The following is a 14620-nucleotide window of genomic DNA, read 5'->3' on the forward strand; positions in this document are numbered from 1 at the left end:
TGTGCATCGGCTTGATAGTTCCCTCCAAGTATTTCTCCCTGACTGTGTGACAATCTATCTCAATATGCTTAGTACGCTCATGGAACACTGGATTCACACTAATGTGCACCGCAGCTTAGTTATCACATAAGAGAGGGACTGCCTTTTCTACTTTAACTCCAAAGACCTTTAGTAATGCAATAGCATAGACTACTTTACAAGTTGCTTAATCCATTGCTCGGTATTCAGCCTCTGTTGAAGATCTTGAAATGGTGTGTTGCTTCTTAACTTCCCAAGACACCAAAGATGATTCAAGAAACAAGCAATAGCTGGTCATGGACCTTCGAGTATCAGGGCAAGCTGCCCAGTCAGCATCAGAAAAAATACTAAGTGTTGGGGCAGCTTCACTCGAGTAAAAGAGTCCATGACCTGGTGTAGCCTTCAAATACTTCAATATCTTCTCACTTGCTTCCCAATGCTCAACACATGGCTTTGACACATACTGACTGAGCTTGTGCACATCAAATGTAATGTCCGATCTAGTAATGCAGAGATATATCAGCCTGCCTATTTGCCTTCTATACTTGGATGAGTCCTCCATAACATCACCTGCTTCTTGCTGCAATTGCTTTGAAGGATCCATGGGTACAAATGAGGGTTTACAGCTAAGTAATCCTGCATCTCTTATCAAATCCATTGCATATTTCCTTTGAGAGACCATAATACCTTTTCTCATTTCTTGCTATCTCTAGCCCAAGAAAATATTTTGGAGGCCCTAAGTCTTTGAACTTGAAGAACTGACTTAGAAACTCCTTAAAGTCCTTCATCAATTCAGGCTTATTGGTGGCTGCCATTAGATCATCTACATACACAACAACCGCAAAGAAAACTGGATTTTCATTCTTGAAGAAAAAGGAATGATCCGAGGCTGATTGTTGTAGACCAAACATTGCTAATGCTTTAGTAAGCTTCAAATACCACTGTCTTGAGGCTTGTTTCAATCTATATAAAGATTTATTCAGTTTGCAAACCAATCTGGGACCATTTTGATTGCCCTCCTCAACAAGCAGTCCTAGAGGAATATTCATGTAGATTTCGTCTTTGAGATCACCATATAAGAAGGCATTGTTGATGTCAAGGTGATACAGAGACCAACCATGAATTGCAGCCAAATCAAGGATGAACTTGACTGTTGTAAGCTTAGCAACTGGTGAGAATGTGTCAAGAAAATCAATGCCCTCAAGCTGTGTAAATCCATTAGCCACTAACCGAGCTTTGTATCTCTCAACAATAGCATCAGGTTTAAATTTCACCTTAAACACCCATTTGCAGTCAATGGGAATTTTCCCTTCAGGAAGTGGAAGAATCTTCCATGTATTAGTCTGAGTAAGAGCATATAGCTCTTCTTGTATTGCCTGCTGCCATTCGGGATATTGAGCAGCTTGAGTGTAGGACTTTGACTCAAAAATAGCAATGATTAGCACAATGTATTTGAGGTGAGATAGAGAAAGTTTGGAGAGAGAGAAGTAAACTGAGATGGGATATGAAGTGGAGGATGACACTGAGTTGCAAATGTAGTCAGTGAGGTGAGCTGGGGTTTTTATTTGTCTGCCAGCTCGTGTGGCTGATTATTTGGAGGCTGAGTGTTTGTGGGCTGATTATTTGGAGGCTGGGTATATGGAATATCATGAGAAAAAGGTGTAGGATCAGAAGCAGAGGGTGAAGGATTTTGCATCAGATCAGAAGTGGAAGAGACTGTGTTGAGAGGAATAGGAAAGGCAGAATGAGATAAGTGATCAAAGGGAAATGTGTCTTCATGAAACACAACATGTCTTGTAATGATTTCTTGCATAGAATCAATCTCAAGAAGTTTGTACCCCTTATACCCTGATGGATATCCAAGAAAAATACACCTGGAAGCTCTAGGTGAAAGCTTATCTTTGTGACGATTTACAGTGGAAGCATAGCATAGGCAGCCAAAGGCTTTGAGATGGGAGTAGGATGGTGATTTTTGGAAGAGGGTCACTCACCCCTTAAAAGGCCTTATAAGGGGGAGGGTTATTCATACTTTTATATGTGAGCTAGGATCGTTACCAAGTCGATGTGGGACAAGATATTATGAATTTTAACACGCCCCCTCACGTGTGGGCCGGAATGACACATCGGACTTCCATCACGTGGGTAGGCTAGAGAAGAGATAAAGAGATAAAATCCATCATCGACTTGGGCCCACTCTGATATCATATTAGAAATGTGCCACTCACCCCTTAAAAGGCCTTATAAGGGGTGAGTTATCCATGCTTATATAGATGATCACCAAGTCGATGTGTGACAGAATTTAGAGAATTTAACACGCCCCTCACGTGTGGGCCGGAAAGGACATCAGTCTTCCATCACGTGGGTAGGCAATGCAAGAGATAAGAGAACCATCATCGATGTGGGCCGGAAATGATATCGGTCTTCTACTCGTGAGGTAGATAAGAGATAAAGAGAAAATCATCATCAACTTGGATCCGCTCTGATACAATATTAGAAATGGGCCACTCACCCCTTAAAATGCCTTATAAGGGGGAGGGTTATCCATACTTTTATAGGTGGGCTAGGATCGTTACCAAGTCGATGTGGGACAAGATATTAAGAATTTTAACACTTTCCCTCAATCCAATTCCATTCTAGTTCTAGGAACTCTGAAATTTACGATGTGTTGATCCATAACCACCAATTCCCCACTGAACTGGCTTCACTAGCCGAATCACGCGTGACTAAATTCGGAACACCCGAAAGAGCCGATTCCGTATTATCATTCCTAAAAGAGAACAGCTTTACCACTCCTCAGCTCTAGAAATTGGTCATGTATAGCCCTCTGATTCTAGGGTACACTGTTGAGCGATTGAATTCCAGATTGAAGTTGTTTCAAAATTTGGGGATTTCCTCCGAGGAGAATGCCAATATAGTTTTCAGCAATCAGAAAATGAAGGAGGTGATAGAGTTTCTGCTTGCTACCGGGAAGTACCATACATCCAGTATTGTGGCCTCTCCGTCAGCACTTGTGTGGAGTATCGAGAAGAGGCTTGAGCCGCGTATGCAGATTCTGATGCTTTTGGAGAGTTGGTATCTGATTAAGAAGTGGCCGTGTCTTGCAGTCGTTACTACATTGACAAATGCTAGATTTTTTAACAGATTTGTTCGGCCTTGTTATGATGTGATTGGGGATGAACACATCACGAAGTTATTCGTCGAAGGCATAAAGAAATGAACCTTTGACAACTGATGCTTGTAGAAGTGGTAATGCCTAAGGAGATATACATGCATCCAGCTTATTCATTCATTGTTGTAGATTTCAGCCTAAAATCGTAACGATATGTAGTGTGTTCGTGTTCGTGTTCTGACTTGTGATCGAGATAGTTTTGGCTTGCTAGTGATGTTGCGAATGAACAAGATAATGAGTAATTGTCTAATTATTGAGACATGCCTTTTGCACATAAAAGTGGAATCTTGTGTTAGTACATTAGAAGTAGAAGCAGAAGTGATGCAGATTATTCAAGAATCGAAGTCGTTATACTTTATAAAAAAATACTCCATAACTGAATTTCTATGAATTGGTTTCACGGGGCGAATACTATATAAAAGGGTGGAGTAATCGAAGATATAGCTAAAAGCGTTATTTTAATAGCAGCAAACAAAATCCCATAAATCAAATCCGACAACTTGGTAGAACCGACCCGAAACCAGTAAGTTCGTCTTTTTAAAATCCCTACACGAATACGGAAGAGATATCAAAGCATGTTCAAATTTGGTATGTTAAATTTTATGTGAAGCGAGCTCAATTATAAAAACTTATGATTTGATAATTTTGATTAATGTATTCACTAAAAATTATGGGTAGAGCTCTCCACCTAGCAAATTGAGGATTATATTTGGGCTCATATATACTAAATTCCACTTTTACGGGCCGAATTTATGCATCTACAAGACCCAATTTTGTGATTGGTATAATAATTAAATAGGGACATAATTGTGGACTTTATATATCCAATGATAAAAATTTATGGGCTTAGATTCTTCTGTATTTTAAAGGTTTAAAATATACTTCTACTAATCTAATACTCCTTATATACACTCTTCTATTTTTTCGAGGTTTAAAATATATTCCACTTCTAATTGACACAGCTATCTACACTAGTAGATGGTGGGAATGATCAAGATAATAATTTGAATGATTATAATCATTTTCAATCACATTTCTTTATTTTAATTGAAGTGCTTCTAACATAGAGGATAAAGACAATGAAATGGGCGAAATTTATAAGGATAAAAAGGTCACACTGGACAACTGCTCTCACATTAAAGAAAAAGTAATGTCATCTATGATCTATTCGTAAAGGAATTGTTTATCTATTTTGTCAGAGATAAGAAAGGGGAAAAATCATACTTCATAATTCAAGATAAAAGGAAGAAGAATAAGAAAATTAAAATTCCACGTGAATAAAATAGCCGACATGCATAAAAAGGGGTAAGATATATCCAAATTCTAGATCACAGATGAATCCTAAACCCCAAAATCAAACGTTTTATTTGCATAAAATCTTGGAACCAATTTTTGGGTCCCACTTTCATGAATTTATTCAATTTTCAAGTTGTTTCTTTAGTGGCTTAACACAAATCCTTGGCATAAATTCGCCTCAATTCATGAAACATTTTATTTCACACGTTGTTTAATTGCCAATGTCAGGATGGATATGAAAAAAAATAAAATATTCTTCATTCATCCACTTATCTTTATTTGTACGAAATAAATGCAATGAGAATCTCGAAGAGTTAATACAGTATGTCTGTACATCTGAACATTATTTTGTGAAATTTAGTGGTAATGGTATTAATTGTATTTTCAAATAATGGAAGTAGGTTATAATATTGATACATAATTATATGGGGATTTATGCAATTATATGGGCTTGGACAAAATCTTGAGCACGTTTCTTATCTTGGCCCATTTGAGTAATGGGCCTATCCCAATTTCCTAGTGCGATAGTTTCAAACTTTCAATCCTCTCGCAAACTCATTTCATCTATAACACTTCCAGTTCATGTGTAATAGTCTACAAAAATCATTAACAAGTCGCGAAACTACATGAGAGAAGTTCTATATAAAATTATTTTGAGGACACAAGAGTCACTATATAAAACATAATATGATAAGGTAAAGAAAGAGCTAGAATGGCCTACATACTAAGGATAAAGCCAAGTGTTTGTTCATAGTGTTTGAGCTATTTCCAATAGAGAAAAGCATTGTCATTTGCTATCACAAATGACATGTAAAGAAGCCCCAACACATATACTGGCAACTATCAACTTATCATGATAAGAAATGGGATATACTTGGGATAAACTAGCTTTATTTTTTAATCAGTATATCAATCAAATATACTATTTGTACATATATATATAATGCATTAAAATTATATTATCTCTCAGATTATCTTGCTAAAGTAAATCACTATATCTTTCCTTTTTTAGAATAAGCACTTGGACAATACTGTATATATATTTTTCCTATCAAGTCATGCTAGAAGACACTAATAATTGGGTTTATTTAATTTATTTACGGTTTAATTGTCACTTAGTCACTTATTATACGTCCTTTGACCTCGTAGGTACTTTATAGTTTATGATATGATATTTAATTTGAAAATATTTAACTATCATACTACGATGTTACATTTATGGCCTATTACTTCAAATAATAAAATGTTGTTCAAAACTTTAGAATAATTAAATTTTGTATTCTCTTGTATGAACTTAATTACATGTCAACTTGTAGAAATTTTGTGATTGGCATTACCATATTATCAAAAAATTTATGGAACATTCCATGAGAGAAAATGCCAAAAGGGCAGTGTGATATTTTTATTCACGTTTTAAATATTCCTAGCCAAAGGAATTTCTAATCCTACAAAGATCTCATTGAGAATAGAAAAAGGTGGCAAATTCTTGATCAAATGAAGTATATTAATTGACCACCAACTTGCCATTGAAAAAATTGGTTCCACAAAACATTTTTGGTTGGTTACACATAAAATACCTATATTTAAATTGAACATAACATATGAACATAAAATCTTGTTTTGTACTATGACTTTTCATACATACGAAATATTAATATTAATTATAAGTTGTGAAACTTACGACAAACTTTGTGTCTAGAATTATATATAATCACATTAGGAATTCATTTGTCTCTATAGAAGTGTTCAGTTTGGAAACAAATTGAATCTTGTCTTCGAATATATATAAATGTCTGTATTTTATAAATTTATGGTTTAATTATGTCAAATTTCTCACTGCATTATTGTTATTAATGTAAATTCTTTAATAATAGTAGTACTATTATTTCTAAATTGTTAATTTCTTATGATAAAAATTACATGAGGTTTAGCTAGAATCTTAGATAGAAAGAAATCAAATTTGGATTTTTGATTCGCAACGCATGCGCGAGGTTTGTCTTATCAAATGATAAAAGTAGGTATCAAATCAAGATTTGGTGTATAAGTTTATTATATTCTTGATCTTCCCTTCCAAATAGTATTGTGTGTGTGTGTGTGTGTGTGTGTGTTTATTTCTTTTCATTTCTTAATTGAATTTTTCTGAAAATAAATGTCAACTTGGTTGAGGCTGAGGATGCTATATATATTCCAAAGATTGCCGTTGACGATATATATGGCGGACGAAGAAATGAAGTAAATTCTAACCTCAAAGAGTTGAGACAGAATTATCATATCACAGGCTTAGCAGATTTTTGCGGCTCATAATCATAGTGGCAGTGTCTAGCCCTACCAAGATTTGCCTTTGTGTGTTAGAAAAATATTTCATTTGAGTTTGCAGAGATAAAGCTGCTTAGTAAAACCATATAATTAACTTCGTCAAAATTTAAAAAGAAAATCGCAAAACCCAGATTTAATTAACAATGTAGAAAACTACATTAAAGAGATAATTTACTTGATTTAAGGACAATAACACAATATTATATACTCCTACATTCGAGAAAGTTTAATGCTTTTTGGGGATCAATATTATTTTTTAGTAACTGTCTTAATCGTATGTTGCCTTTAGAATTCCGTTTTACAAAATAAAATACTACGTCTACTTTTTTTTTATTTGAGAATTGAGAGGCCATTATTCTACTATTATTGGTCGGCGTGGTTTCCTTAAAAAGGCTCGTGAAGAACTGAAGAGTTGTGGAATTTGGTAGTGTCAAAAGGTTAACATGTTCAATTTGTGTTAATTAAGAGACTATAAAACTATACTTATTAATTAGTCTTCTTATACTACGAAAACTAGTTCAAATTAATAGACCGACACGTTGTCAATTTTGTTCTAAGGAATCTTATTTGCAACTATTGTTGTCCATCATCAAATTTAAAAAGTGAGATAAGAACCAATGTAGAATTGGAAAAGGAGAAATTAATTTGTCAAGTGGAGTAGTATATAAAAAAATTGCTCAAAGTCGGTAGCTGGCGAGTAGGGTTCACCATGACTGGTGGGTACATTAAGCCTAGAGATGTGAGATTTACGTAATTTGGTATATGGAATCTGAAATATACAATGTTTTAGACGTGATTTAATTTTTATAAGGATTTTGTGTGTGGTAAAAATTAAATAAGAAGATTAATTCAATTGTAAATAATCCTTATAAATAGATAAAATACAAAAATGCTAAAACAAAACTAAAGATGTGAGTCTAAAAACAACATACTATCACATATTCCTGCAAAACTTGCCCATGAGACCGAAAAAAGAAGTGGGACCAAAAAGACTCAAGATATGACAAATCACTAATTAACCGTTCAAAATAAACAACAAAAAAAGACAACGATTCAACACATAATAATACAAATACACAAACAACCAATAACACTCAATAAGAACACACTCAAAACATCTCATTTGATATTCTTACATGGGACAAATCTACTAAATCTTCATAGATCTAGAATCCATAACATATGCATTTTACACTAAGTGACATTGGAATCTTATCATCTTCATGACTGAAATTAATATGTAATCCAGAAGCATAAAATGAAGAAAAATGCAGTCATGATTACATAATGATACACATTCTAAGAAGGAGATAGTACAATTATTATGCTTTAGGAATTCTCTAGTATCATTGTAACTTGGCTTGAAGTAATTATGACATAGTAACCTAGTATATATCTATATTATACTTTAGGTAATAACATTTGTGGCCAAATAATTGATAGCCCAAATATTCCTAACATCTAATTAAAGTACACCTTCAAATAGCATCTCAATAATTACAATCGATTGATGCTAAACTCTTCATTTTATTTTCAAATGGTGTCGTGGCTCTTAACCAAAAATAGAAAGGGGTAACATAAGTGGAAGCACTAGCTAGTATCATATTCTCACTACATAACAAATTAAATCATTTGGTGCACTAAATGTGTAGGCCAACATAGGGCGGTGAAAGATTTTTAATTACTTAGTTAATCATATGAAGATGTAAGAATAATCTTAATAATAGTTTCCATAGCGATTCTAAAATCTACACATTCTTCATTAAAATGCAAGAGATTAGGGACTCTTAATAATAGTTTCTATAGTGATTCTAAAATCCACACATTCCTCATTAAAATTGCAAGAGATTTGGAATTCCAAATACAACATCAAATTTTTTTTTTATGTGTTACAATATTGTGAATTCCAAATACAATAGTAAGTAGTAGTAGTATATTTTAACGTGTTACAATATTTTGAGCTAAACAAATTGCAAGCAATAAAGCAGCGTGATATGATCCAAAAAGAAATGAAATCATATAGACAAAACAAATATTCTATTTAAAATCATCACATACCAAAAACAATCGACAAATATGAAAAATAAAAGCAAATGAACAATATAATTATTCTCAATCATGCCACTTAAAAATTCCCTTGTTCTACTCTTACAAGGTACACCTATATAGTACCCATATCCAAATTTTAATTTAATAAGAAAAAAGATTAGCATTTTAATACTCCATAAATATATGAAGATGGTGGAAAGGTGTAGGCAAAATAGGTATTTTAATTTGTTTTGTAGGTCTTAACCGTGGTTAGTGGGCCCAGATGAATCATATCATAGTCATTACACTAAGTGGCGGGCCCACATTTCGTCTACGTTTCTCTCCATCTCAATGGGCCCTTTTTTATATTTCGGTAGTTTTTTCTGTTGTGTTGGTGATATGGAGTAATTAATTACTATATTTTTTAAACATTGCATGAATAATTTTTATTATGACTGTTTCAGTAATTTTACATTATATTTTTAAAAATTATTATTAATACATTCGTCCATAAAAATAGTGTTGATAGTAGACTGCATAAATTTTAATGTAAAATTGGTTAAGTAAGAAATAAATAAAGAAAAAAAGTGGTTAAAATATTATAGCAAAAGGTAAGTCACACCTTGTTATATAACGATAGAAAAACTTATCATTGTTAAATATAGGCTAATTTTGATGGACATAAAAAATAGAAAAAAATGAGTATTCCTATTTTTCATGGATAAAAATAGTACTACTATTATTTAAATAATTAAATTTGATAATTATAAATTTGTATAATGTGATAGCATTAGTCTTATACCTAATTAACTTATCTATATATGTCATTACTCTTTTTTAAAGATCAAAATAAAGAAATTAGAATTAATATTTTTGGGAAATGGTTAAATTAATGAAAATTGAGTTAATTTTTTATTTTAATTCTAAAGAAACATTGTGAGAAGATGTAAAATTTCTTATTGGGTATTCAACGTGAAATGTCTAGATCTTAATATATCCTTATTATATGGAAGTTAGACTTCATCTGGCATTATTAAAAGGATTTAATAATCTTTTTGCCACTCTTATATTCAAAGATTCACACCTTCATCGACCTCGAATCTTTTAATTTGCCTAACTTTCTTTTTTACTCTAACTTTTCGAGATTATTTACTTATTTTATACTCCCTCCGTCCCGGGCTACTCGCTCATTTCCTTTTCGGCACGGAGATTAAGGAATGAGTGTATAGGAAAGTCAAAAATGACGGTTGTAGGTGAAAATTTTTACTAAAAATGGAAAGAGTGCAAGTAACTTGAGACGCCCAAAAAGGAAATAAGTGCGAGTAGTGCGGGACGGAGGGAGTATTAACGAATCTGAATGTCGTGGTAGAATTTCAAGTTACTATATATACATTTTTAATAACAATTCTAGTGTCAGTTACAATACATAAATAATAGTAAAAAAAGTTAATTCGAAAAGGATCTAGAATCCTTAGACCTTAATCTCTTAGATATCCGAAATCAAGCTTGATTCTTCTGTTATTTTATTTTGGAAAATTTGAGTTTGATACAATTTAAAAGGAGCTATATAATTATGCCATTTTGAGATTATTCAGCTATATGGAGTCATAGTTTATGATATGAATATATGATGAGTATTTATTTTTATAGTTAGTACATCCAATTATTAAGAGTGATTCTCGTAATTTATAATAATAATAATAATAATAATAATAATAATGAAATACTACTAGTTAACTATCTAATATGACAATATTCCCAAATTTGTAATTATTCACAAGAATATAAAATCGTTGCTATTACCATTTCTCATTTACTTTAATTATTTCCCTTTGCAGTTATAACATTCCCACTTTTCAATGAACTTTATACTACTATAGACGACCTAAAACGAAGACTATTAACTTCTGAAATCAAGAGTTTTGGATTAGCGTCTCTGAAATCAAGAGTTTTGGATTAGAGTCTATTTTGACGCGATCTTTAAATTTATTTTTATTCATCTACAAAATAAATATGAGAATTATAATTAAAATAAAATTATAAAATTAGTATATATTACATGAATAAATTAACATTATAGTGTGCCTAATTTTTTATGGATAAATAAACCGAAGTTAAATTGACTATTCAACTACTAAGCTTACACATGCAAACTACATTGTGCCGATCTTAGACTAAAATTCATTTTTTGTCCTAGATACATGACTATTTTATGAACGTGGTGCAGACATTTATTTGTTGATTTTCTAATCACAAACAAACGAAAATGTTTCCGGAGTCGTTCTTTTTTTTTACGAAGCCGTCAAAACTTGACAGTCAACGCCAATTAAGGGATGCGAGGAAAGGTAGCTAGGGAACTAGTATGCCAAGAAGCACAAGATTCTCAAAATCAGATCCGGCAGTGAGGTTGAAGAAGTCACGACGTCGTCTTCGTCGATTAGTTCGCTCCACTTGAAAAACGACATTCTTTTCTCTTGCAAACGAAGTATAGTTCCCCCTTGTAGATTTGTCTTGGCTGTTGTGATAAGGAGTGAAGCCACCTTGTTACGGTGGCAGAAATCGTACTTGAACTTGAGGTCACGACAGCTGGCGTTGTCTCCATAGCCACTGCTGTATTTCGACGTCCACTCCATTTTTTTACCATCGCTAGGGTTCTTGCAGTGAATTTAGGGTTCTTCGGGAAAGAGAGAAGAAATATGAAATAAAAAAAGAAGTCATGAGGGTTTTTATTGAGGGAACCCCAATTCATTGTTTTTTATATTATTTTCAAAATATTACATATACTATTAATCAAAATTTGCTAATCTAGTGAAAATGGAGGTTAAATGGCGTATACTATTAAGTTTAGACGGCTCTGTCAAAAAAGGACGACTCCAGGAATATTTTCGTTGGTTTGGAATTTGAAAAATTAAAAATAAATATTCTAAACCAACTTCATAAAATGACTATATATTTGGGACCAAAAATAAACTCTACTCTCTTATTTTATATATGAAGCGATTATTAAAATAAAGTAAGTAAATGACGGTAAAATACAACAATGAAATTTATTTAAACATCATTTCCTTTTGACATGTGTTTTTTCTAGCAACATCGAATTCTCGACTCTCGTTGCTTTTATCATTGAATTCATGGATTCTGAAATTGACATTCTTGAATGGAAAAATACCAAAACTTCTTGTCTCTATTAGACAGCTCATTCCATAATTCCGTCATGATTATATACGTGTAAATGTAATCAAAACACTTCATTGATTTATTTTTGAGGAACTTTACTTATCTATTTTTAAAAGAAATTTGCATGTTATAAGTAGATAATATCTACATTATATATTTAAATAAATTTAATTGTATCACATATTATCAATTTTATATATAGAAAGTTCTCCATGAAGTTAACAATATTCACCATTTCACAACTCATTTCACACACACATATATAGACTTAAAAAAATAACTAGAAAACTCTTATATATACATGCTAATGTGGCTAATGTTCTATCCTCACAAAAAATATTATCAATCATCATAAAGCATAACATTGACATCCACGATTCTTGAATGTACACATATTTCGATTTAGTGTTAGAAAATACACATACAAAGTGCGTGAACCAGAAAGTGGACTCCCCAAAAAATATTAAAAAAATGTTCAAAACATTTCAATCATACTTTGAATTTGTCAAAAGGTTTCAACTTTCCAAACAAATAATTGTCAAGAAGTGGTTAAGGTCCTAATAAGAGAACTTGATTCTTAATTAGTTAAATAAAAAAGACCAATTGTTTTGTTTTGCGGACTCAAATGAAAATCAGACAGCAAAGAAATTGACAAAAAAAGGAATAAAATTTTTGAAGTGTCAAATGTAGAGAACTGCTGGTTTTTCAGACAACAGGTTTGGTTTTTTTTTTTTTTTTTTTTTTTTTTTTTTCAGACAACAGGTTTGGTTGAAGTTGTTAGTTTTAATAAAGTGGCTGCAAACATGTGAAGTGGCTGCAAAATTTAGTATACAAAATATTATGATTATCATGCAAAATAATTTATTTTTGTCAATTCAATTCATAATGCATGGGCAGAAATTTTACAATATATATAAGGACAAACATTGACTAAATGGTCTTCAATATAAATGTTTAATTTGAATTCATGACATGTGACCCCTATTATTTTATTGGATATTTTCAATTTGTCATTTGTTCAAAAATATCAATGTAGCATGTTTACTGAAAAATAAAATGTTAAGAAATAATTCTAGTTAGTACTATCATCTAATTGTTGTGAAAATATTAGATTTTTAAATGGTAGTGTTAGAAAAAAACCTATTATTCAAATATTTACATGCGAGATCCATTTTTTTTCAGATATATAGATTATACTCGCATTAACCTTTTTATGCATATATGTATGTATCAAAAACTACTAGTATTATATATTTTCTAGAACGTTAGTAATAATAAAAATTATGTTTGCAAACTAACTCATGGAATCATAAGAAAGATCATAATATTTGGAATAATATACGTAAGTCGTTCTGTCATATATATAGACATTTCAATAAAGAAATCAAAGCAATATTGCTTTCATCATGAAATTTGGTAGCTTAGATTAATTTGTTTCTTCATTTTAGAAAAATAAACCATCTCATATTAATTTTGGTTTACCAGTCGTCACTAATATTACTAATTACTTCTTGCCCTCTTGGAAATAAAGTCTCTTCTAGAACACGGTTTAATTGCCATACCCATAGATTTTCTTAAACTATTAAAATGGGATTCCTATTTTAAAATCACATTTTAAATTCCATTAATTGTGACCATTAGATCGCAGCAATGTGTATTCTAAGAACTTCAAATTGTCCAATAAGGAATATCCACGACAACAATTCGATTACTGGATATAAGATTGAAATTATTTAAGCACATCCTATAGTAAAAGAAATATTCTAGGATATATGAATTGAATCGACACCATACTTCGTTTAAATTATTAATTTTGAACAAGTTTTTTCACGCATTAAATAAGGAATATGTTTGTAAAATATTATATAAAGTAGATTTTATATTTGCTGGTCATTTTATAAGAAATATTAAACAATGTTATTAGTGGTCACGGTATAGTAAAACCTACTAAATCAGTAAATCACATCAACCAAAACACACACACACACACACGTACGGTCATATAACACTTTCATTTAGAAATTATAACACTAGCCTCTAATTATTTTTTAATTTATAACTTTCTTTCATCAATGATTCCCGATTTGACTTAGATAATTCTCACTAATGCACACAATGGATCTAACCATCTTTTCTTTTTTGAATAATATATAAAAAGTTTTGATACCTTTTCTTCTTCATAATTCTAGTAGTTCAAAACATATATTCTCTCTGCCTCTCAATAAATAACAATAAATGAAATATTAGAAGTAACGATGTTAAACTCGAATAATAAACAAAATATTATATGAACTGAAATTGAGATTCTTTGTCATGCAAAGAAAATTACACAAAAAAATATTAAAAAGAAAACCACAGAGTAAAAAATAAAATAAAAACCTAATGTCCTTGTTTTATTTATTTATGTTAATGTGATTCACTATCTTTGTTATGGTCTAAGACACTCATAATTAATCTGGTAAACAAGTGGGAGCTCCACCGAAAAATATTACTCCTACTAGTTTAAAATACTACTCCATAATCCAACTTTCTCTCTTGAAGTGCAATAACCCAATGATTTTTTTGGTATCACCAATTATTTTTCAACTTATAAATTATTGGTATTTCGCACACTCC

The 14620-nt window shown here is 31.6% G+C and overlaps 1 protein-coding gene across 1 annotated transcript; it reads right to left on the reverse strand.

Moving 5' to 3' along the window:
• Window positions 1–205: 205 nt before the first annotated feature.
• LOC121792519 (uncharacterized mitochondrial protein AtMg00240-like) lies at window positions 206–622 on the reverse strand. The gene has a single exon (XM_042190503.1). The coding sequence runs from the start codon at window positions 620–622 to the stop codon at window positions 206–208; it is 417 nt and encodes a 138-aa protein (XP_042046437.1).
• Between the last annotated feature and the right edge of the window lie 13998 nt (window positions 623–14620).

The sequence above is a fragment of the Salvia splendens genome, chromosome 1 (assembly GCF_004379255.2).
Source record: "Salvia splendens isolate huo1 chromosome 1, SspV2, whole genome shotgun sequence".
Lineage (NCBI taxonomy): Eukaryota > Viridiplantae > Streptophyta > Magnoliopsida > Lamiales > Lamiaceae > Salvia > Salvia splendens.

Coding starts and splice junctions, on each gene's coding strand:
- LOC121792519 (XM_042190503.1), bottom strand. CDS start 622: ATGGATCCTTCAAAGCAATTGCAGCAAGAAGCAGGTGATGTTATGGAG.